Genomic DNA, 24156 nt, shown 5'->3' with positions numbered 1-24156 from the left:
TTGACCTTATTGCATATGCATTTGTAGGAGTTTCCCTTTCACATGCAAAATTTATGGGATGAGAGTTTATTAGTTTATTGACAGGGCGAGCTAGGGCTGTAACGATTTGACCAAAAATAAAAACCTCGATTAATTGAACATTTGACCTCGATTACGATTAATGAACGATTATTTTGCTTCTTTTTTTTTTTTTTTCCCTCATAAGGTTTTTGAGTAAGTTCACTGATAAGGTTTGTACTGTAAATATTTTCTGCTATTAAAGGTGGAATTTTTTATTTCTAATGAAAAAGTGCATTGTGATTTTAAAATACTTGAAGGAAACGGTTCACTTTCAGCAGTTATTGTCTATGGAGCAGATTTCTGTTTGTTGTACATCAGATACAGATAAATTAACACTGTAGGCCTACATTACATTTATTTGAATGCATTAATGAGAGGGTGATTGTGTGTGTGAATTACTCTTACTGTCTCTATTCATTATGAAGCTGTGGTTTGTACTTACTTCAAAGGTATTAAAATGTATGCCTATAACGTTTGAGTTTCTAAGCTACTTTAGTGACTTTACTTTAGTCACAGCTTCTGTCTGAGTGTTCGTTTGTCAAAATATATCAGGCATTAGTTCAACATAATACACATCTGATGGTCGAAACTCGCTTTAATGTTCAAACTGGCAGGGCTGACACCACATACAAATGACAAAGCTTTGTGAGGACGCAGGTGAAAGAGGTCTGCCTTCAGGGCGCGCGCGTTTTCAGAGACGCGACACGGCTCGGCTCTGTGTCACTGAAAAAAGCTGAGCACTGAAAGGAGAAGTTTTCCGTATTGTTGTTTTTGAATAGTTCACAATCGCTTTAAATGTTGAAACTGGCAAGCCTTTAAACGCATTTACTTGACAAACTTTATGAGCACGAAAGTGAAAGCGGCTTCGGGGCTTGCGCGCGCCGCCTGTGTGTGTGTGTGTGTGTGTGTGTGTGTGTGTGTGTGTGTGTGTGTGTGTGTGTGTGTGTGTGTGTGTCAGCGCGTAGGCTATAAGAACAGCAATTAACTGACCTGTATAAACTGTGTAAAACATGCAGTTACTATAGTGATTCTGGGTATATAAACACAGATAACTGCTCCTGCATCTGTCTGTGTGCCTGCAAACTGCACTTGATGTGACTGACGGGGCGGAGTCACGTGAAAACCGAAATAACCGACATGGGAAAAATACGTTGGTTAGAGGTTCTGAATGTCGGTTTCGGTTATTTTTCGATTAATCATACAGCCCTAGGGGGAGCTGTGCAATTACTAAATATTTATAAATACTATTAATAAATATGAGCAAAATTTGGCCACTCAATTTTTAAAATTCAATTCTTTTATTTATCACAATTTAAGTTTTAATTTTATTAAATTGAACAGGCACACAATTCATTATTGAATCAAATATTCTTTAATATTTTGCACAGGCCTATTCTTTGAAAAAAAATTCAGTCAAGGACAATATGCCATTAAAAAGCACCCATAGCACTGGGGAAATTTCAGTATTCACCAAATTGGTGACGGCAATCAATTACTATTTACAGTCTCAAATCAGGACAATGTGACGGTTGTTGTGATTGACGGAAAATGCATCGCGTTGAACATCCAAAGCCTTCGCTCTTCGTGTATTGATTAGCTGCTGTCCTGCATCCGCAGCAAACGCGTCAGCGGACAGTTGTGTCAGGTGTCAGACTCCATACAATCAACATCTGAACCATTCTCAACCTCTGGCTGAGATAAGTTTATGTCCGCATTTTTACTAGGAACTGAATCTTCCGCCGTATATTGTTATTATATTGCTCAGTTAAGTTTTTAATTGTAGCGTCTGTTCTCTAACTGAACTAAATTATTTGTATTACCTATAAAACAATCAAAATGATATCGATACGACTGTTTATAATTTCATACAGCTATATCTATAACGAAAATAAATTATTTGTATTACCTATAAAACAATCAAAATGATATCGATACGACTGTTTATAATTTCATACAGCTATATCTATAACGAAAAAACATTTACAAGTCTTGACATCATATCCGGGAGATAGTCAGTAAATTTGAGTAAAATCACAGGCTTGCTTATCCCGTGCCAATGCACAACGCAAAATTCAGATGTGGGGGAGTAATTTCTAAATCACACGAGGTCCCCAGATAATACTAATCCCGTGCGAATAGGGCTGAAGTCTCATGCCATTTGGACAAAGGGAAAAATTTTTTATTTGAGCAAACATCCTTTGGGGTCAGAAAAGACCCCGAAGACCCTAGTTAATAGAGAATGTGTGTGTTCTGCCCCAGTCAGGCGCTCACACCAAAGTGTTACCTCGCTCAGACAGGGCCATTTTCAACAGGAAGACATGTCTGAAAGAGATAATGACTTCTTTTGTTTGACACAGGACAGGATGCATGTGAATGATCTAACTGGCTCATTGTAGATCTTTGGGACGCTGTAGACATTGTACTAAGTGCTGTACGTAAAACCCCCTGACTTCCAAAAACAAAGGATAGTCCATCAAATCTAATCACCAATACTGAAGGGTTACACTAGTAGTCTTGATCACGCAGAAGGAAGTGTGGTAAAGAAGAACACAGATGCTTTCAGATTCTCATACACAATCACATTAGCATTTTCATACTGATTTGTAACAGATCCATCGTGACTTTAAGAACTGCGGTTACGGGATGGCGTGTGAGGAATCATATGTTAATGTCAGAGCATTTGCTTTGAGTGATGAGCCTGTTCTGAATGACTCAAAGGAATGTGATTTATTGTGGAATATGAAGCAGGATTTTTAAGGAAATGACTAATGAAAACTCTTAGTAGCTTGTTTGTGTATGTGAGTTGGGTTATTGAAGATGCTAATGATATGCTAATCTGTGTGTGTGTGTGGGCACTTCTGGTGGACAAAGATCAAGTCTGTACTGACTGTGTCTTGATAGCCCTCTTTAATTACTGTCATTTAAATCTGTTGTTTTTCGTTGGAGCATCTGGTGTGGTAATGCTGGGTCAGTGGTTGACTTATGGGTTTGTGATGGCTTTATTTATGATGCATTTGAGGAAACTATCAATTATGCTTTTATATCTTTCTAAAATAAGTAGAAATTAAATTAACCTCAGGTTTTGTTTCTGTTTGCAAGACTGCCATTGTGGATGTGGCAGGTTTATGTGGCGTAATGTCTCTAAAGAAAGTGTACTGTAAGTCTTTTTTTTTTTGTGTATAAAAACATTATCTACAAGACACATTTGTGTCAATAGTAATAGTTAAAGGGTTAGTTCACCCAAAAATGAAAATTCTGTCATTTAATTACTTACCCTCATGTCGTTCGACACCCGTCAGACCTCCGTTCATCTTCGGAACAGAAATTAAGATATTTTAGTTGAAATCTGATGGCTCTGAAAGTCCTCCATTAGCTCAATGGCACCGTTCACTCTCAAGACCCTTAAAAGGTACTAAAGACGTCGTTACAAAGTCCATCTCACTACAGTGGTTTTAAGGTAACTTTATGAATCGGCGACAATAGTTTTTGTGCGCAAAAACCCTAAATAACGACTTACATACTGATGACGATTTCAAAACAAAGCATCAAGAAGCTTCGAAGTGTTATGAATCAGTGAGCCGAATGATTATTCGGATCGCGTTTCAAACCGCCAAACTGCTGAAATTTGGCGATTCAAACCGCTGAATCGACTCAGTGATTCATAACGCTTCGAAGCTTCATGATCTAATGATCTTCATGATCTTCATGATCTTCATGACCTTTTAAGTGTCTTGAGAGTGAACGGTGCCATTGAGCCAATGGAGGACTTTCAGAGCCATCAGATTTCAACTAAAATATCTTAATTTCTGTTCCGAAGATGAACGGAGGTCTGACGGGTGTCGAACGACATGAGGGTAAGTTATTAATGACAGAATTTTCATTTTTGGGTGAACTAACCCTTTAAAGAAACTTTAAGTGTGGATAACTTTACAGTAATGTCCCATTCATTAACATTAGTTAATTATTAGCTAAAATAACCCTTTACGCACACCTTGGCAATATAATTGCCATTGGCTAGTACATTTTTTTGTTTACTCGCCAGACTGATATACTGTTTTATAGGGCTGTAATCTCCCAGTCGATTATTGGTCGATACGTTCTGGCTCGACCAAAATTCTGATTGGTCGATTTTTTGCCGCGTTCATTTAATCAGTTTTGCTGCGTTCATTTAATCAGTTTTGCCGCGCCGCGTTCATTTCGTCAGGTGGAAAGCACTAATTGCTAATGGGGGTGTTTTGAGAGCACCCCTGTTTCACAGGTAACAGTCTGCCTTCAGAACACCCCCATTGTTTTCACTTCTTTTGGATTAGCCCAACCCACTGGCGAAGAGAAGTCTCTCACTGGTCCTTTGTGTTTCATTCCCCGCTGGCTCAAACGTACACCCAAAGTGGTAAACTTGAGGAACGCCCATCAACATACACATGAGGGGAAGCGTCACAACACCGCGCTATTAGTGGATCTGTACTGTCAGTTTTGCCGCGTTCATTTCATCAGTTTTGCCGAGCCACGTTAATTTCATTAGTTTTGCCGCGCCGCGTTCATTTCATCAGGTGGAAAGCACTAATTGCTAATGGGGGTGTTTTCAGAGCACCCCTGTTTCACAGGTAACAGTCTGCCTTCAGAACACCCCCATTGTTTCACTTATTTTGGATTAGCCCAACCCGCTGGCGAGAGAGACAGATTGAAGAAGGCTAGTTTTCTTGTATATTATTTATTTAATTGTGATAGCGTTTTTTCTGCTCTTGATCTGGCTTGTTTAATAAATATTCCTTTTTTATTAAAGAGGACGTGCCTTTTGTGTTTAAGAGTAAAAGCTTTAAGTTAATAGTCTATTCGTGTCTCAGCCGCGAAGCTGAGCTCATATGTTTGAGCTGCACAGAGCGGCTGAAATGAGTGTCTGTCAGTTATTATAATACATATGACAAAAACAATTGTCTAAATTATGTTGCATATTCCTCAAAAGTTCTTGTGATGATATCTAGTTGACAACACATAGACTATGACTTCCGAAAATATAGCACTATGATATTGCGCAGGTGCATGCGATGCGACGCTGTCAGAGCCGACAGACTCGTGTGTCAGACTCATTTCAGTGCAAAATAATCAGCTCAAAAACTATTTAATATAGCCTACAGCAAATAGCCTACTAGTTTTTTATGTTTATTTATAATTAATTTAGGGAGACAACAAGGCTACCAAGTACTGCGCACAGTGTGCAGCTTATTCATTTAAGTTTTTTTTTTCCTAACGTTATTTTAGTCGATTTTTAGTCGAAAATTTCAGGACTTCAGTCGACCAAGATTTTCTTTGGTTGATTACAGCCCTACTGTTTTATTTATAGTATTTCTGTCAAATCGATTAATCACGATAAACCGCATCCAAAATAAAAGTTTGTGTTTACATAATGTGTTTGTACTGTGTATAATTATTATGGGTATATAAATACACACACATGTATATATTTAAGAAATGTTTTTTATATATAAAATATTTATATATAATATAAATATATATACAGTATATACATGCAAATATTTCTTAAATATATACATTAATGTGTGTGTATTTATTTATATATATTTTATACACACACATGTTTGCATGTTTGATATTTTAACTGAACTTAGGACTGATGGTGGTGTTTAAGATATTCTTGGTCATTCAGTGTTTCTGTAAAAAAAATATAATAGTCATCGATTAATAAAATAATACTACTACCACTAATTCTACTATTAATAACAATATACAATGCACTAAAGACAGATGAGCTGCTGGGTTCATGAATATTAATCGCGTTGTCTGCGTACGCTCAAACTGATTTGCTGAAATCAAAACAGTGAAGGTAATAGATGAGTGCCAGCCAATGAGATTGCCGTTTGCGCATTAGTCCCACCCACTACCTTATATCTTCTGCTTCTCCTTAAAAGCTAAATAATTCCAAATTAACTCCGTTGTTTTGACAGGAAAATACAACAAAGAATATTGTTTACATGTAGCTCACCGATTCTGCGTGGTATGTAAGACTCTCTCTCTTTGCGTGTGTGTGAGAGAGAAACACAGCACTCTCTCAAAGCGACGGTGAGTTGTGTGCCTTCACACTATAGTTTACGGTACGTCAGATACAGGTACGCTGTGCATCCATTGAGCTGAACTGAACTAGATAGAGAGCAAAACTGTTTCTCTGAGTGTTCAGCGAGTGAAAATATATCTATGCTTAGCTTATTCTTAGCCTCTTAGACATACACTGGCGAGTAAAATCTAAGCATTTATTAGCCAATGGCTAATGATAGGTATTGTTTAGTTGGCCACAGTGAAGATTTACTCGCATTGTACAGGGTTGTAAAATGAATTGGCAATGAGCATTATATACAAAGTTCTTCCATGAAACTCTAGATGGCGCAGGTCCTTAACTCAACCTGTTTGCAATCACATAATTCTCTATAGGGCACATCTGATTGGTTCCTGCTGTGTCAGTAGCCAATGAGCTCGCTGCACAACCTTTAAATACTTGGTTAGCATCTGCTGTAGCAGTTGCAGCACACTTTCAGTAACCCTCCACCTTCCCCAGCTCCACCTGTATAGATCTGTTATGGGTAATTAATGTACAAAATTATATAATTAATACGTTATGACAATTTAATTTAAGTTGAAATGACTTAAACATCCTAGTTGATTGTACTTACAGTGTATCCATTACGCATGTGCATGATGTCACCATTTTACTAAATTGGCATTTTTGTAATTTAGACAATAACGCATTTTCAGGCTCCCAAAATGCCGTTGTCATATAAATAAACGGCCAAAACGCATACAAAGTTTTTAGTTGAAAATGGTTTTGTTAAAATACGTATTGTTCAACTAATGTTAAAAAATGAAACTTTATTGTAAAGCGTTACCAACTTTTGTTTCAGCTTCACAGCTGAATACGGAAATATGAACCTTGTTCCTCAAGCTGCAAAGGTTTGTGATTGACAGTCTGGTGGCATCTGCTGAACTGAGCTTCGGGGAATACGGTGACCTGTAGACTGACAGAGAGTTCCTTTCAATCCGTCAGGTCGCATCTGAATATCTGATTCCATAAAATCTGGAATCTGTATGTGTGTCTCACAGCTCATAATCAAAAAGCTGCTGTCACACGGAGTCCTGTAGGACCTGCTCTCAACCTCAGACGGGCGCGCACAGTCCACTCACTGACCATCAGATGCAAATTACACACAAACCTGCTAAGATTTTTTGTGATTCAGCTAGATCTTATCTGATTGGCCAGGATGGTGGAATAACCACATATTCTTCTTTAGAGTTACTTGCATGTCCAAAATGATCAGAATGATCAAAATTATTAGAAAGTGAAAATATACATATACATTTCTGTACAATATTTACAGTTTTCTTGATACCAATAAGCTGATAATTATTTTTATTTTATGGCTGATAACCGATAAATGGCCGATGCTGAAATTCTACTAACCTATTTTGCATAAATTAATTAAAAAAATAAAATGCACACTTTTTTAAATGCTACAAGTAAATTTAGGCATCTCAACATTATAATGCACAGTATGATACACAGTAATATAATTGTATATTTAACAGTGGCCATTTAATAGTGTTCTATTAAATTATTATTGTTTTTAAAGATTAACTTTGGGCATTATATGACAGCAAATGTAATTTAAATCTAAAAGTACATTTAAATATCCAATAACAATGGAACAATAAATTAAAACAAATGGTCCATAAATGTGTTTTATAGACATAATTGTTTGTAATTTAGTCTTTTGTTAAGTGCTGCCAGTGGCGTTGTCTTTATTTTCAGCTGCTGTTTGATGTAATTTCCTGTATTATCCATGATGGTTTCATTATGAAACAATTTTGTACTTTTCATTTCACTTGGCATAAAATGACAAGGTTAACTCGCATTACTGTTGACCTACAGATTCCTACAATTATTACTGACGTATTGTTTATGCTCCGGCGCTGTAGGATTTTCTCTGGTATGTTTTCCTAAGGCAAGTTTCCCAGACTCAAAGCTAAACGGCAAAATCCTCCACAGGTTTTTCAATGCAATGTCAACACTAACAGTATAATTTAGTTGAAGAAAGGGTTCCATCTCAGTGTCTTGTTACGGATAAATTCGTTTCTCACAGATGTGTCTCATCTCTGCAGGTCTGCAGTGTGTGAGTGGGATGTCTGCAGATCAGCTGTGGCCTGACTATGGTGAAACACCAACCGTTACAGGTGTATGAGAGACAACTGTGTTTGTCCTGTCTGACCGGGATCTACGGCTGCCGCTGGAAACGGTACCAACGCTCCCATGACGACACCTCCAAGGTAACCACAGCATCATCCATTGTGGGAGAAGCCATTGTACTCTAACCACATAAAGACCGATATAGGGGCAAAAATTACACTGACCTGTTGAGTAATTCCCCTTAACACGTTACAGACCAATCATGTCTTCTAATGTAACTCTGTGGAGATACTGTATGTGTCCATCTTTACAAATGAACATAGCATAAATAAGGACAACTTCATTTGATCCAAGACAAAGTAATGTTAATAACTTAAGTTTAATTAAAGGGTTAGTTCACCCAAAAATTAAAATTCTGTCATTAATTACTCACCCTTATGTCGTTCGACAACCGTAAGACCTCCGTTCATATTCGGAACACAAATGAACTTACGGGTATCGAACTACATGAGGGTGAGTAATTAATGACAGAATTTTCATTTTTGGGTGAACTAACCCTTTAATTTAGCAAATTGACCAAAATTGTAACAATTTCGTGGTCCCTTGTAACATGATTTGTAGTTTCTGCAATTTTTGATCATGCTTTTAATAGTTTATTTAAAGAAACAGCTGATAGAAGGTTCTTAGCAATGTCAAACTTTATTCCAGCTTGTGTAAGAACAATGAAACTTCAATCATCATTTTGTATAAGCACATTTTACAGAAAATCACACTATTTATGAAAAACTTTCCTCAGGAACTAGGAACTTTGGGGTGGTACTTGGTGTGTTTCGAACGCAGGAACCTGGGTCTAAATGAAGGAAGGTAGTACTTTTCAGGAACTTTCGGGGGTGGGACTTTTGGCGCTGAACATGCTGATTGGTTGAGTTCACGCAGCATTTTATTTCAACCAGCTTTTTTAAAAGTCTTTTGCGAGGTTCGTTCTGTAAATATTAGTCTTGCTCTTTACTGTCCGATGGTGCGCGTTCGTCTCAGCAATCTCACGGTCAATGTCCGTAATAGCTGATAATAACATGTATTGTCTTATTTTAAATCTAGCTTTACGAGCTTTCAGAATATGCTTTAGTATCAGTGCTCGTCTCTTTTCCGCCGTTTTGTTAATTACCTCTTTAGTAAACCAATACATAACCAGCAAAAGCAGCGCTGCTTGAATCTCCTCCACTTGTTATTGTTGCAGACAGTGTTGCGCAAAAATGATTACTGTCCGTCACTGACTGGGAGGAGCAGTTGTGCGCAGTCCTACATCACTGGACTAATTTGCCTAATCTTCACGGTACTTTATAGGGATGCACCGGTTGACCGGCCAAAAACCGGAACCGGCCGGTTTTTGCTTCTAGCGCGCGATCGGCAACCGGCCGGTTTTCTTTGTATTTTTCTGCCGATTTATCCGGAAGTGCGCCCGCGTGCACATACGCCTATATTGCAATCATTCGAGAACATGTCACTTGTGTGTTACAAACGGAACCTGGAGAACTGAGGAAGAGCCGCTTTCCTGCGCGAGCCTACCTCTCCGCTCCCTGCACAAGTGCAGATAGTGAGCGTTTGTTCAGCTCAGCTTCATCTGCACACACAACGCGTCTGCTAATGTCCGATTCGCGAACCAATGACTCATTTGAACCGAATCATTTTAACGACTGGTTAGAACAACTGATCCGTCCAACACTTGAACTAACGAACCAGTTTATTAATTTACTCAGAACTCCTCTGAAATGAGAACACAAGTGTGCTTACCCAATTCAGCAAGAGTGAATAGTAAGAATTAGTTTAATCATCCACAGTCATTCAGCTTATTTATGTTGACAATGTGTAGTGAAATATAATTTAGTGTAGACTGGAGTTAGTTGAGACCAGAACAAAGTTGTTAGCTAGCTGATAATTTTACTAAATTGTATATGGTAGAAAATTAGGCTATTTATTAATTTTTTATGCTACTTTTTAATATTGATATGATTATACCAAAACAATTATCATTAAATAGTGTAAAAAATGAGGATCAAAAGAAACTAACATTAAGGTAGAGATCATACATAATATCAGATGTCAAAATAAGATAAGCAAAAATTACAAAAGTTTCTTTGCATTTATTTTACATGTATTGTCAGTGTTGCGCTCACAGATCACGTAGGTAGAGTTCTTTACTGTGTGTGTGGATGACCATGTCTGTCAGAAACCACCGAAGACCATTTTTGACCCAGGAAAAACCCTGCTAGGTCATTAGTTAATATTGGTTAACTAAATTAGTTAACATTAACTAATAATTAACTGCACTTATAAAGCGTTTATTAATTTTGTTAATGTTAATTTCAACATTTACTAATGCATTATTAAAATCTCGTTAACATTAGTTAATGCACTGTGAACTAACATGAACAAACCATGAACAGCTGTATTTATATTAACTAACGTTAACAAAGATGAACAAATACAGTAACAAATGTACTGCTCATGGTTAGTTCATGTTAGTTAATACATTAACTAATGTTAACTAATGACCATTATTCTAAAGTGTTACCTTTATTTTACCTTAATTACATTGACTTAATTTGATTTAAAAAGCACCTGCTGTAGCATCTTAGTTTTTTTTCGTTGCACTAAACATTATTTGATTTAACATTTTGGAACAATTATATACTTTGGTTTTATTTAATTTCACTGGTAAAGACTTTTTTTCTTTACACTGAATTTAAAAACAAATGCTGATTTAAGTAACATCTTTGTTTGGATTGCAGAATATGCAGTTGTTGCCTTTAATTTCACCTTTCAGCCTTTAATTTCCAATTAAATTTCTTGTTAATTTCAGATTGCGGACTTGTTTTCATTAGCCAAAAGCCAATTTAGCCTGTTAAATACCAAATAAACATCTTGTTCATGTATACTTTCATTCTTTTATTGTGTTAAAAAAAAAAAAAAAAACGGAAATCGGTATCGGAATCGGCCAGTTTTCTTGAAAAAAATCGGTATCGGAATCGGCCATGTAAAATCATGATCGGTGCATCACTAGTACTTTAGACCAGTGTCCAGTGTCCTGGGGACCCCTCACCATTGCACATTTTGTATGTCTCCCTCATCTAACACACCCAATTCAAGTCTTGCAGGCTCTACTAATGAGCTGATGATTTGAATCAGGTGTGTTAGATGAGGGAGACATGCAAAATTTGCACTGGTAAGGGGTCCCCAGGACAGATTTGAGAACCACTGCTTTAGACCGCAGTGGAAACGCAGACAGTAGCAGGTCTGGGGGAAAAAAAGTTCCTGGTAAACAAATTGTTCCGGGTAATTTCGGTGGAAACCCGAAAATGTATTTGTGTAATTTATGGTGAGCTTACAAAACCATGTATAGAGGGCTTGACATTAAAGGTCCCATGATGTGGAATTTTTAAATAATTTTATGTTTCCTGAGGTGTACTTATTTCGTTAGTATTCCTTTTACATCATAAAATGTCATAATTTAGAAATAAAAAAAACTTCTATCCTGATTTTAGCCCTCTGGCTTGAATGCTCTGTTTGAAGGGGCATGTCTGCTGTAAGACTTCAGTGTAAACGCCCACTGTTGTGATTTGCTGACATCTTTGCATTTGAAATGCGTATTACATGTGGAACCCCTCTCGAATACTTGTACTACATTTTTTTTACTATTACAGCTGTCGAGATGAACAAATCATGAAAGTGTTGATTATAGCATTATTTTTAGATCTTTTCCCATCACATGAAAGGCCACAGGGATGAGCATTGAGTAGACCGATGTTTATCGTGTGAATCTCGTCATTGCAACGCTATTTCTCTCACAAAATGCTTTCACCACAACTAACAGCAAACACAATATCGATATGAATACAGTAAGAGCTTCGTTGTGCAGCATAACGTCATTCATTATAACGGGAGTTTGGGCAAGTGTGCAGATACACTCGCGATGTGTGATTGACAGCTTCAGCCATAATAAAGACCGCTCTCTGTAGTTTAATCACAATTGAAATAACAGATTTGTTTCATGCTACTAAGAGAAATAATGTGAAGTTGATCGTTTAGTCACTGGCTTGATTCACTGATGCATAAACCATACTTAGAAAGAAAATCTGTGTGAACTTGAATAATTAGCTACACATCAGAAATCACTCACCACAGATCAGGCATTAATGAACACTGTTACTCAATGTTTGTGGCGGTGCTGTTGAATCCATATCGTAAAAGTATTTTTGTAAAGCCTGTGCTGACATTGCGACTGAATTAAATCCACTTTCTCCAAATTCTCTGGGCGGGCAAAGCAGAGAAAAGGGAGGTAACCTTTCCCCATATGACGACATATAGTGAAGATTCCAGATTGTCCCATCTGAGCTTTCATTTTTCTCAAGGGCAGAGGAAGAAACACAGGACTTGGTTTACACCTATCGCCATTTCTAGCCACTTGGGGACCATAGGCAGGCTAGGGGAACTCATATTAATGTTAAAAAATCTCATAAAGTGAAATTTTCATGCCATGGGACCTTTAACTTTTTTGCTCACCAGCCACTGTGGCTAGTGGTTTTCCAAAGTTACTGGCCACTTAGCATTTTCACTGACCACAATTTTGACATGGATACCATGGGGGAATACTGCCATATAGATATTATTAATATTATCTCATAATTTGGCAGCAGGGACTGTATTAGTTTGCTGTTACGTTAAGACACGGATCCAATATATGGTTGTATATTCTTTCTTTCTCAACTGTTTACGTTTACTTAAAACATAACCGACTGTGTTTATATGAATTCTCACCAAGACCAGCATTTTGACATTATTTTGTGTTTTTGATTGTTTAAGCGCAATAAAATAAGCAGCGAAAAAGAACTCAATTTAGTACTGAGAGGCGGCTTTATGTGCATGCACTTTGGGTGTGAGCACAAAATCTGCGGGAATGTGTAAAATTATGCACAATATGCACAATCCCATGCCGAAATTCAAGCCCTGTAAACACCAATAATATTCATCCGGAGCAAATAAAAGCAGTGAGTGAGGGGAGGTGGGTTTGTTGAACAAAAAAGCGCAGCAGGTATTGTGTATCTATATCTATTCTATTTCAGATTTTTCAGTATCGATATCTATTGGAAAAATCTATATTTTTGACAACACTACAACACCACTTGGTTTATTATTTCAGATGCCTTTTTAAAAGACTACAATTGAAAAATGTATATATTATATATTAAATTCAACCTGCCAAAGTAGCTAGTAGGAGTGACTGCGTTACACAACTGCTGAAATCCACCCATTTTGGCGGGTGTTAATGTCAAGCCTTGTTGTATATGTTGTGTTGCGTGTAATGGTAAATTTCAGCATGCATTTGTGGGAAGCTTTCATGCTTTTCATAATCAATAAGGTTACTGACTTATTACGACGACTTTTGTAGCATTTTTCAAAGCTGTGGTGGGAACTGGCTGTTGCTGAAACAGGTTTTTTTGACCCTTTAAAGGCTGACAGCAGAACCAAAGGACAACTTGGCTGTCTGTAATGAAGTCCCTTCCCTTTCTCCTCTGCTGTCCGACTGTCTCTCTATCAGACAGAGAGAAACTCAAGCCAGGGTTTCAGATTCCCTGGAGGACGTGTTGTAGGTCAATTCCAATCTGTATACAACACAGCGAGAGGCTTAGTCAGGTCTCTCTGTCTCTCTTTGACTTGTCCGTTCAATGTCTGGTGACACCAAACTGGATACTGACATTATTTATCAAAGTTATTCAACCAGAAATGCCTGTTATTTTAACTGAGCATCTATTCCAGCGCAGCGATCAAATGTTCTGACCTGGACTGAGGCGCAGTCAGATTGGAAATCACCCCTTATCTAATCTTTACAGAAAGTCTTCTAATATTCATAGGGTATCAAGCTTAAATGTAGGAACAATTATTGATTTAATGATAAAAATCAAGCTCAGTTTCATCTAGGGGTTCTGAAGTCGATATGGGACTGTTCTAAACTGCAAAGAAAAATATTAGTTGTATACTAATATAATTTCTTTTTACAGTGTATAAATATATATATATACTGTGCAGTTAGCAGATCTGTGTTTGTTTTTTTTTCCATGTTCGGTCTGGTTTGAAGCTCGCAATGATTCTGTTTGTGGGCTTTTGTTCTTTGTTTGTTTTTCTCAACAAAAAAAAAGGCTCCTTGAGGAGCAAACACACATGCAAACCCCCGGCCATTAGTTCATCTTTCCATTTGAACAGACTCTCTAAAATAACACCTCGGCATTAAGAGCGAACTCATCAGAAGCCCTGTGATTGGCTGGCATACTCCATGTCATTACTGTTGGCCCTGCCCACACTATAATTAGAGCACGGTGACGATGTGTCCTACCCAATGTGTTCATGAGCAGGTCTGGAGGAGCTGATTGGATTGAGGGATTAGCAGCTGTCAGCTGTGCAGAATGAATGAACGGAACAATGAAACGTGTTCTTAGCTGTAGAGTGACTCTGCTACAATCCACAAACATGACAAATAAAACATGAGTCCATCCATTATTAAATTCTCTTTAAGGGTGTATGGAATCGTTCGAAAACTATATGCGAGTTGTTTATGTTGGGAATTGTATTTTAGGCATGTCAGATGTCTGTTATTTTGGTCTTTGAAATGTTGGTGAAAAGCTTCATTGGTTAAAAATAAGATTTGTTTAATGCTAAAGATAATGAACCTCTCATCTCTCTGTTTATAAACACCTGCGTCCATACGGCTGACATGCATACCATAATGCTCTGTCCTCTCCCATAATATCTAATATTATACAGCATATTAGAATAATTTCTGATGGCTTATGTGACACTGAAGACTGGTGTAATGATGCTGAAAATTCAGCTTTACCAACACAGAAATAAATTACATTTTAAAATGTATAAAGGGGGTCCTATCAGGCCCCTTTTTACAAGATGTAAAATAAGTCTCTGATGTCCCCAGAGTGTGTTTGTGAAGTTGTAGCTCAAAATACCTGACACTCACAGGTATTTTATAGCATGTTAAAATCGTCACCTTTTGCCGTTTCTGTGTGTGTCCCTTTAAATGCAAATGAGCTGCTGCTCCCGGCCCCCTTTCAAGATGAGCAGCTCCGATTACCTAGCGCACTGAAAATGTCAGAAACTGTTCAGCCTTTTATGATCAAACCAGAGTCGGACAAAGATGGAGAGACTCAAGAAGAAGTGACAACATGTAGAATGCAACAGGACGTTTCTGAATGGTTAGTTGATTCATTTATGTAGCTGATCTGGAGTTAACTATCTTCAAGTCATTGATTAGCATGTTCTGTCATGATAATCTATAAATTGTTTGCGTGGGAACTGTTGTAAGAGCCAGAGAATATATACTGCATGAAGTTAGAACAAGTATAGTTTAGTTAAATTACGGTTAGAGCTTATGTTGTCATCTTGCTTTTATGACATGCTATTGCATTTGTGTAACGTACTGTATTGCGGATGCGACAACTTGAGCTGACTCCTAAATGTGCTCTACTACAACAACTCTTCCTCTTCCTCTTCTTTAAAGCAACCCAACATGGCCTCACCCCCTTTGTTGCATGTTCCCGGGGGCAGAATTTATTTAAATCTTAGGGTTCGTGATGTCACCAAACCGGGAAGAAGCCTGTTGTAGTCCCGACCAGCTGCTTGTTGTAGTCCCTAAAAAGCAATTTCTGTAAAAGTAAATATCTCCCATTGCATTTAACTTTGAGTGTCCTAACTTTACAGATGTTGTTTATGCTCAAACAGCAACATCACACAATAAAAGTTTAAAAAGTAAGATCCTAATCAACCACCCCTTCATTTCTTTTAAATGGTTATAGTATTTTACAATATTACTGTTTTACTGTATTTTTGATAAAATAAATGCAACCTTGTTGATCACAAGATGTCCTTCTTCAAAACATTAGCATATTCAAACTGGGCTGGGGTGAGAATCACAGTACATTTTAGAAGTTAAACGTTACCCTAATTCACCCTGCATCTGAACAAAACACCTACAAAATCTCGGGACGTGGTCATTAGATCTCTTCCACACCTCCAGAGGAGTGAAAGGTCTTTTTGGGTTCTGAGAGACTGCGTGCCAGCAGGATGCGAGCCATCTGATCTGGTAACTGAACTTGGATGTCTCTCTGCACCTTGTGTTACCCAACAGATTCATGTACTGCGAAATAGTGGCAAAAAAAATGGCTTTCTTCCGTGTTGCATGCAGAAATGTACAGTGCAACCAGTATAGTCCAATTCATGAGCAAATTACTCTTAGTTAAGGATTTGATTCATTTCTATATTTTAATAAACAACTATGAATATTTGATTACATCCTTGCCCAAATGAAATCTGATGATATCACCACTGAAATGTATTATACATTTTAAATTAAATTATTATACATATTAATGAAAATGTTATCATTTAAAATTATACATTTAATTATTGATATTTAATTATATTATAATTATAAATTTAAACTATTATTAAAAGTAACCCTATTCTCTACAACCCCTTTCTGTCACAGGTTACTAAATAACATTTGAGAATCATACATAAATGATATAATGTCTACATGACATTCCTATTCACAGAGTGAGATCTTTTACACTATCAGCATCAGGTGAGCCGTGACAAGTTGGATCGTTATTACATCACCTTTTAATTCCTGTTAACGGAACAATGAAGCTCCGCCCTCTCTATCTCCCAACAGCTACCTTTCCTGGTCTCCCAGGAAACATGCTTTGGTGCCAGACAATATCTCTCTCTCGCTTTCTGAAAGATCCTGCTGTGCTGAAAATGTTCCATTACTGCTGTAATTTGCTGTGGAACGCTCTGTGGTTTCTATGGTGAAGGAATTTAATTGTCAACTTAAACTTATTAGCAGTGACTTAAGCGCACAATTTAATATGCTCTCTAAAAATGTAAGGCATTTTAAAAGCTATGTATTTGACCTCAATGGCTTTTTACCTTCCCTTGCCACTCTTGATATGTCATAAATGGGGTTTTGGATAATGTGACATTTTGTGAAGGATATAAAGAGCGTTATTAAAAACGAATAAATAAAAAAATAAGGACTGTCACTTACAGACAGTTGAGTGTATGTTTCACACTTGATTTTTTTCTTGTAAAATAAGCGCATTATCTGGGTATTTTAAATGTGCAGTGTGTAGTATTTATGAGGATCTATTGACAGAGATGCAATATAATATACATAACAATGTTTTCAGTGGTGTATAAAGACCTTATGTAATGTACTATGATGTTTTTATTACCTTAGAATGAGCCATTTCTATCTGCATACACCGCGGATCCCCTTACTGTGAAGTCGCCATTTTGCGCCGCCATGTTTCTACAGTAGCCCTAAACAGATAAACTTCTCTACAGAGTACTAGTCACTTTTTGCTCTCTCCAACGACAACATTTTTGTCCTGTGTCAGCCCCTGTAGCTTCTCTATGTGCTTCGAAAGGGAGGGGTGAGCTCTGGGTGATTGCAATTCACAACCTCACCACTAGATGCCGCTGAAATGTACACAGTGCACCTTTAAAGTGCACCTTTTCTTGGAATATTCAGTGTTTATGATAGGGATGCACAGATGTATCAGCCCATAAAAGCAATAATTTTCACAATCAGGGCTGATTTTGTCATGTCAGTCAAAAGGGGCGGGAAAATGTGTTAGACCGCAACTCATACGGTGTGTGAAGAAGGTGTCTCTTGTGTTGAACTTAGGGCTGCCGAAGTTAATGCCGCAATAACACATTAAGGGCCAGATTTACTAACAGTTTGCGCCATCGCAAACCCTCTTTTGGTGTTAAACTATTGTCAGGATTTACTAAAGACACACAGTGAAAAATTAGCGACGTAAAGGCGTGGACAGGGTTATTTTTGTGGTTGATCTTTTTGCAAATGCATTTGTAGGAGTTTCCCTTTCAGATGCAAAATGTATGGGATGAGAGTATTTAAATGAATCATGCAAGGTGATTTTACTAAGATTTGTACTCATCAATTTACTGGTGTTTGCGTCATATATTTACCATTATTTAAAAGCACGTCTTAAACCAGATGCTATCTGGTAGATTGTGTTGGGTCATTATGGAAATTATCTGGCTGATGTATTTCACTACAGATTACAAAGTGCATGCTTTAAAAAGTAATATGTAATGTATTTTGTTAGATTACACAGGTTTTGTAATTTAATCTAAATACTTTAGAATACTAATAAGGGATGTAACATAAAGGGACCACCAAACAAAGGACTTGGTTTTCCTCTGCATATTATTTCAAACAACATCAGTTTTCCACAACATTTCTTGAAGCAAAAAAATGCAGACAATCTTAGTATAAAGAAAAAAAAATACTGCAAAAGTACTTTTTAATTTGGATAAACAGGGTAAATTGTACTTATTTTGTCTTCTGGGATACATGTAGTTATTTGCTTCTGAAGGGCAGTACTAAATAAAAAAATATGATCTTTAAACAAAATAAGAAAAATGTACACATCCTATTCAAAAGTTTTCACACACCCACTCTTAACTCATTGTGTTTCCGCCACTATATATACAAATTAAAAGGGTTATTGGGACCTTTTATCTCACAATTCTAACTTTTTTTTTTCTTGCAGTTGCGAGTTATAAAGTCAGAATTGCGTGATTTATAAACTCACAATTGCGTGTTATAAAGTCAGAATGAGCAGATATGTAGCTTAGGATGCTTTTGTCAGAGTCTGAGAATCACCAATTGCTGTTTATATTTTGGATTGTGAAACAAAACCAATCCAAAAATGTGGGGGAGATTCACAAAGAGTGGACTGCAGCTGGAGTCAGTGCTTCAAGAACCACTACGCACAGACGTATGCAAGACATGGGTTTCAGCTGTCGCATTCCTTGTGTCAAGCCACTCTTGAACAACAGACAGCATCAGAAGTGTCTCGCCTGGGCTAAAGACCAAAAGGACAAAAAGTGGTCCAACGTAATGTTCTCTGATGAAAGTAAATTTAGCTTTTCCTTTGGAAATCAGGGTCCCAGAGTCTGGAGGAAGAGAGGAGATGCACACAATCCACGTTGCTTGAGGTCCAGTGTAAAGTTTCCACAGTCAGTGATGCCATGTCATCTGCTGGTGTTGGTCCACTGTGTTTTCTGAGGTCCAAGGTCAACGCAGCCGTATACCAGAAAGTTTTAGAGCACTTCATGCTTCCTGCTGCTGACCAGCTTTATGGAGATGCAGATTTCATTTCTAAAGCAACCAGTACCTGGTTTAAGGACCATGGTATACCTGTTCTTAATTGGCCAGGAAACTCGCCTGACCTTAACCCCATAGAAAATCTATGGGGTATTGTGAAGAGGAAGATGCAACATGCCAGACCCAACAATGCAGAAGAGCTGAAGGCCACTATCAGAGCAACTTGGGCTCTCATAACACCTGAGCAGTGCCACAGACTGATCGTCTCCATGCCACGCCGCACTGCAGTAAATCAGGCAAAATGAGCCCTAACAAAGTATTGAGTGCTGTACATGCTCATACTTTTCAGTTGGCCAAGATTTCAAAAAAATCCTTTCTTTGTATTGGTCTTGAGTAATTCTAATTTTATGAGATACTGAATTTGGGATTTTCCTTAGTTGTCAGTTATAATCATCAAAATTAAAAGAAATAAACATTTGAAATATATCAGTCTGTGTGTAATGAATGAATATAATATACAAGTTTCACTTTTTGAATGGAATTAGTGAAATAAATCAACTTTTTGATGATATTCTAATTACATGACCAGCACCTGTATAGTAATAATGTGAGGGTTCCCTGAATAGTTTACAACATCAGTTGGGAGAGATTTTTCCCCTTTATGAAAATCAAACTATTGGTATCAGCATCAATATCGGCAGATATAATTCTGATATAATAATAAATAATAATCAGCTAGAAATGTAGTATCCGTGCATCTCTAGTTTATAATATACACTTCACTATTTATACTACAAAATGGCTTCTAATAGTGCATAAGTACACATATTTGGATGCACCTTCAGTGTCTGTCTCATACAGAGAATCTATCCTGCAGTGCATGTGTATACATCTGTTCCTGTTTTTGCTTTTCAGTGGGAATGTTCATGGTTCTTCCTCCTCTGCTGTTCGTTTTTCCTCCTCCTCATCTGGTCCTACTTCTGGTTGGAGGTTCGTAATGACTACAATGAGTTCAACTGGTGAGTTCAGCCTGGAGGAACCTGCTGTTTTGGAAGTGACATCAGCTGGTCATTAACTCTGGACCCTGCTGTGTGTCCTCACCACAAAACTGACATCAACACATTTGATCACACATTTCATAGCTAGAGCATGTTTTGTGAGTTTACTATGAATAACTTTAATTGCAAGGTTTACTGTTCATTATATTTGCAAAAAAATGGATTGCATAACTCTTAAGTTTCTCAATTAATTTTGCATACTGAGGGTTGAAAAACATCTTTCTCCTGTGTGTAAAGCATGCTTTGTGTTTTTTCTCCCCCTGTTGGTGTGTGTGAGCCGCTCTTGTTGGTTTTGTTTCTCTGGCAGGTTGTTATATAATCGTTCGGCCGTTTGGAAGGATGGCACAGTCCCTATTCTCGCCACAACACTCACAGGATTCACTTACACTGCATTTTTAATGGTGAGCGCTCTTCACACACGCACATAGTCCCATTCAATACAATGTATCTATATGCTGTATCTAATTTGCATATGAATGTGTTCTTGGGGCAACATGCAATGAAAAAAGAAGTGCAATAATAATAATTAGCATAATAATTAGAGTAATAATTAGCAACATGTTCATAATAATATCGAATATTTAATAGGAATATTGATATATAATCAAATCAATGCCTTATGTAACAGAACGTCATATTTTGATTAGAAACCCCATAATATTTTCCTAAGATGTTGCTTTATGACAAACAATTTGATTATCATTATCATATTTCTATAAGAGTGCTACATTTGGTCATTTTATAACATTATGATCACTGACGTCGATAACACTGATTATCTCTTCATCACAGCACCTGTTAGTGGGTGGGATATATTAGGCAGCAAGTGAACATTTTGTCCTCAAAGTTGATGTGTTAGAAGCAGGAAAAATAGGCAAGCGCAAGGATTTGAGCGAGTTTGACAAGGGCCAAATTGTGATGGTTTGACGACTGGGTCAGAGCATCTCCAAAACTGCAGCTCTTGTGGGGTGTTCCCGGTCTGCAAGGGTCAGTATCTATCAAAAGTGGACCAAGAAAGGAACTGTGGTGAACCGGCGAAAGGGTCATGGGCGGCCAAGGCTCATTGATGCACGTGGGGAGCGACGGTTGCCCAATGTGGTCAGATCAAACAGACGAGCTACTGTAGCTCAAATTGCTCAAGAAGTTAATGCTGGTTCTGATAGAAAGGTCTCAGAATACACAGTGCATCGCAGTTTGTTTGCGTATATGGGTCTGCATAGGCGCAGACCAGTCAGGGTGCCCATGCTGACCCCGTCCACTGCCGAAAGTGCCAACAGTGGGCACGTGAGCATCAGAACTGGACCACGGAACAATGGAAGAAGGTGGCCCAGTCTGATGAATCACGTTTTCTTTTACATCATGTGGATGGCCGTCTCTTACCTGGGAAACACATGGCACCAGGATGCACTATGGAAAGAAGGCAAGCCAGCCAAGGCAGTGTGATGCTTTGGGCAATGTTCTGCTGGGACACCTTGGGTCCTGTCATCCATGTGGATGATACATTGATATGTACCACCTACCTAAGCATTTTTGCAGACCATGTACACACTTTCATGGAAACGGTATTGCCTGGTGGCTGTGGCTTCTTTCAGCAGCATAATGTGCCCTGCCACAAAGCAGAAATGGTTCAGGAACGGTTTGAGCACAACAACGAGTTTGAGGTGTTGACTTGGCCTCCAAATTCCCCAGATCTCAATCCAGTCGAGCATCTGTGGGATGTGCTGAACAAACAAGTCTGATCCATGGAGGCCCCACCTTGCATCTTACAGGACCTGCTGCTAACATCTTGGTGCCAGATACCACAGCACACCTTCAGGGGTCTATTGGAGTCCATGTCTCGACGGGTCAGGGCTGTTTTGGCAGCAAAAGGGGGACCAACACAATATTAGGAAGGTCATAATGGTATGCCTAATCGGTGTATAAGGTTTATACACACACACACAAACACATGTATATACAATATATATATATATATATATATATATATTACATACATGCATAAATTATAAATGTGTTGTTTTTTTATTACATTTTCATTCAATTTATTTGTATCGCGCTTTTCACAATATGCATAATTTCAAAGCAGCTTTACAGAAAGTCACACTGTTATGACAATAATGCCGTAGTGCTTTACCATAGAGCAAGTGTTAGGGCTGGGCCATATGACAATACAGGTGATCCTCTGTATTTTGATGAAGCTTTATTGTTTTGTAATTGTATTATTTTTTTTATTATAATTTATTTAATTTTTTATGTATTTTTCCAGATTCTTGCACTTTGTCACATTGCACTGGGGCAGCAGCTTAACTTATACTGGATGCACAAGGTGAGACGGAACCTCTTTGCAAATCTGTTTAGGTCTAGAACCAGAGCGGGGTTCTGAAAACAAGTTTTATTTCCCACAGATTGTAGTTTTGGCTGTTCTGCTCACCACCGTAACAGGAGTGGTGTCCATTGACGATTTCTGGCAGGACGAATGGGACATTGTCATCATTTCTCTGCAGGTTGGATCAACCTCGTCAGCATATTACTGTCCAATGTCTTGATGTCTTACTTGACAATTAATTTAAGCCCTGTTCAAATGTGTTTGTATTCAATTTTTTACATTTATAACTAGTGTTGTATTTGAAAGTGTCTTCTGTCTCCTCTGTCTCATGTTTTTGCTGGTGTAGTTCACTGGGCCATTCCTGCACATCGGGGCTTTAGCTGTGGTCACCGCATTAGGGTGGGTCATCGCAGGTCTGGTGGTACGCGGAGAAAGATCAAGTGAGTTGGAGATCATGTGAGGGGAAATGGCAGATCGGGTGAAAGCCAGGGCAACTGTAATTTGAATCAGGCACCCCTAAACAAATAAATAAATAAATCATGGTTAATTGTAAAAAAAAATTGTGGATTTTTTTTCCACAAAAACCATGGTTTCCACAAGAATATTACGCAGCACATCTGTTTTAAACATTAATAATAATAAATGTTACTTGAGCACTGAATCAGCATATTAGAATGATTTCTGAAGGATCATGTGACACAGAGTATTGGCTACTGAATATTAAGTTTTGCCATCACTGGAATAAATTGCATTTTAAAATATATTAAATTAGAAAACAATTATTTGAAATTACAATAATATTTCACAGCATATTTTTGATCAAATAAATGCAGTCTTGGTGATCACAAAAGGCTTATTTCAAATACATAAAAAAATTGTACCGACCCCAACCTTTTGAACATTAGTGTATTTTTTTGACATATTCATTTGTTTGTGTGTTTGTTCAGGACTCCAGGTTGTAACGCTGGTGCTTTATGTGAGCATTCTCCTGGTTTTGTATCTGGTTCCCCTCTTCATCTCTTCTCCCTGCATCATGGACCGGTCTAAGCTCGTTCCTCGTCCTGCTGTCATTGGCCGCCGTGGAGCTCCAATGGTGAGTTTCATAATCCTGGTTTTCCAGGCCAGAACATTCCCTTTGTTTGAGCCCGAGGGCTAGGACACAGCTTGTTTTTGGTTTCTTTTGGAAGTTTAGCAACAAATAGAAAGAGCTGGAAGGATCGCGTATAACTGCTGTAGAGAGTAACACTTACACTTACTCTAAACATTAAGCCAATTTTACGATGAAGCTTAAACCTGTTTGTTTTGACACTGCCTCTCT

The 24156-nt window shown here is 37.8% G+C and overlaps 2 protein-coding genes across 3 annotated transcripts in view; one reads left to right on the top strand and one right to left on the bottom strand.

Moving 5' to 3' along the window:
* serpinh1a (serpin peptidase inhibitor, clade H (heat shock protein 47), member 1a) overlaps nucleotides 1-24156 on the bottom strand; it is a 290988-nt gene that overhangs the window by 21612 nt on the left and 245220 nt on the right. The gene's annotated exons all lie outside the window — the stretch shown is intronic.
* Nucleotides 1-24156, top strand: part of gdpd5a (glycerophosphodiester phosphodiesterase domain containing 5a) — a 42664-nt gene that overhangs the window by 7823 nt on the left and 10685 nt on the right. For both annotated transcript variants that reach the window (XR_013815585.1, XM_079804769.1), the window contains exons 2-8: nucleotides 8227-8391; nucleotides 20370-20473; nucleotides 20820-20913; nucleotides 22779-22838; nucleotides 22918-23016; nucleotides 23185-23278; nucleotides 23786-23931. Coding sequence is in view for 1 of the 2 variants with exons in the window: in XM_079804769.1 (XP_079660895.1) it covers nucleotides 8275-8391; nucleotides 20370-20473; nucleotides 20820-20913; nucleotides 22779-22838; nucleotides 22918-23016; nucleotides 23185-23278; nucleotides 23786-23931 (714 nt within the window). In the remaining variant the exon portion in view is untranslated. The remainder of the gene's footprint in view (nucleotides 1-8226; nucleotides 8392-20369; nucleotides 20474-20819; nucleotides 20914-22778; nucleotides 22839-22917; nucleotides 23017-23184; nucleotides 23279-23785; nucleotides 23932-24156) is intronic.

Source organism: Gobio gobio (genome assembly GCF_949357685.1).
Source record: "Gobio gobio genome assembly, chromosome: 22".
In the NCBI taxonomy this organism is placed as follows: Eukaryota; Metazoa; Chordata; class Actinopteri; order Cypriniformes; family Gobionidae; genus Gobio; species Gobio gobio.
Note: the sequence above shows the minus strand (reverse complement) of the source record. Positions and strands in the feature narration are given on the sequence as shown.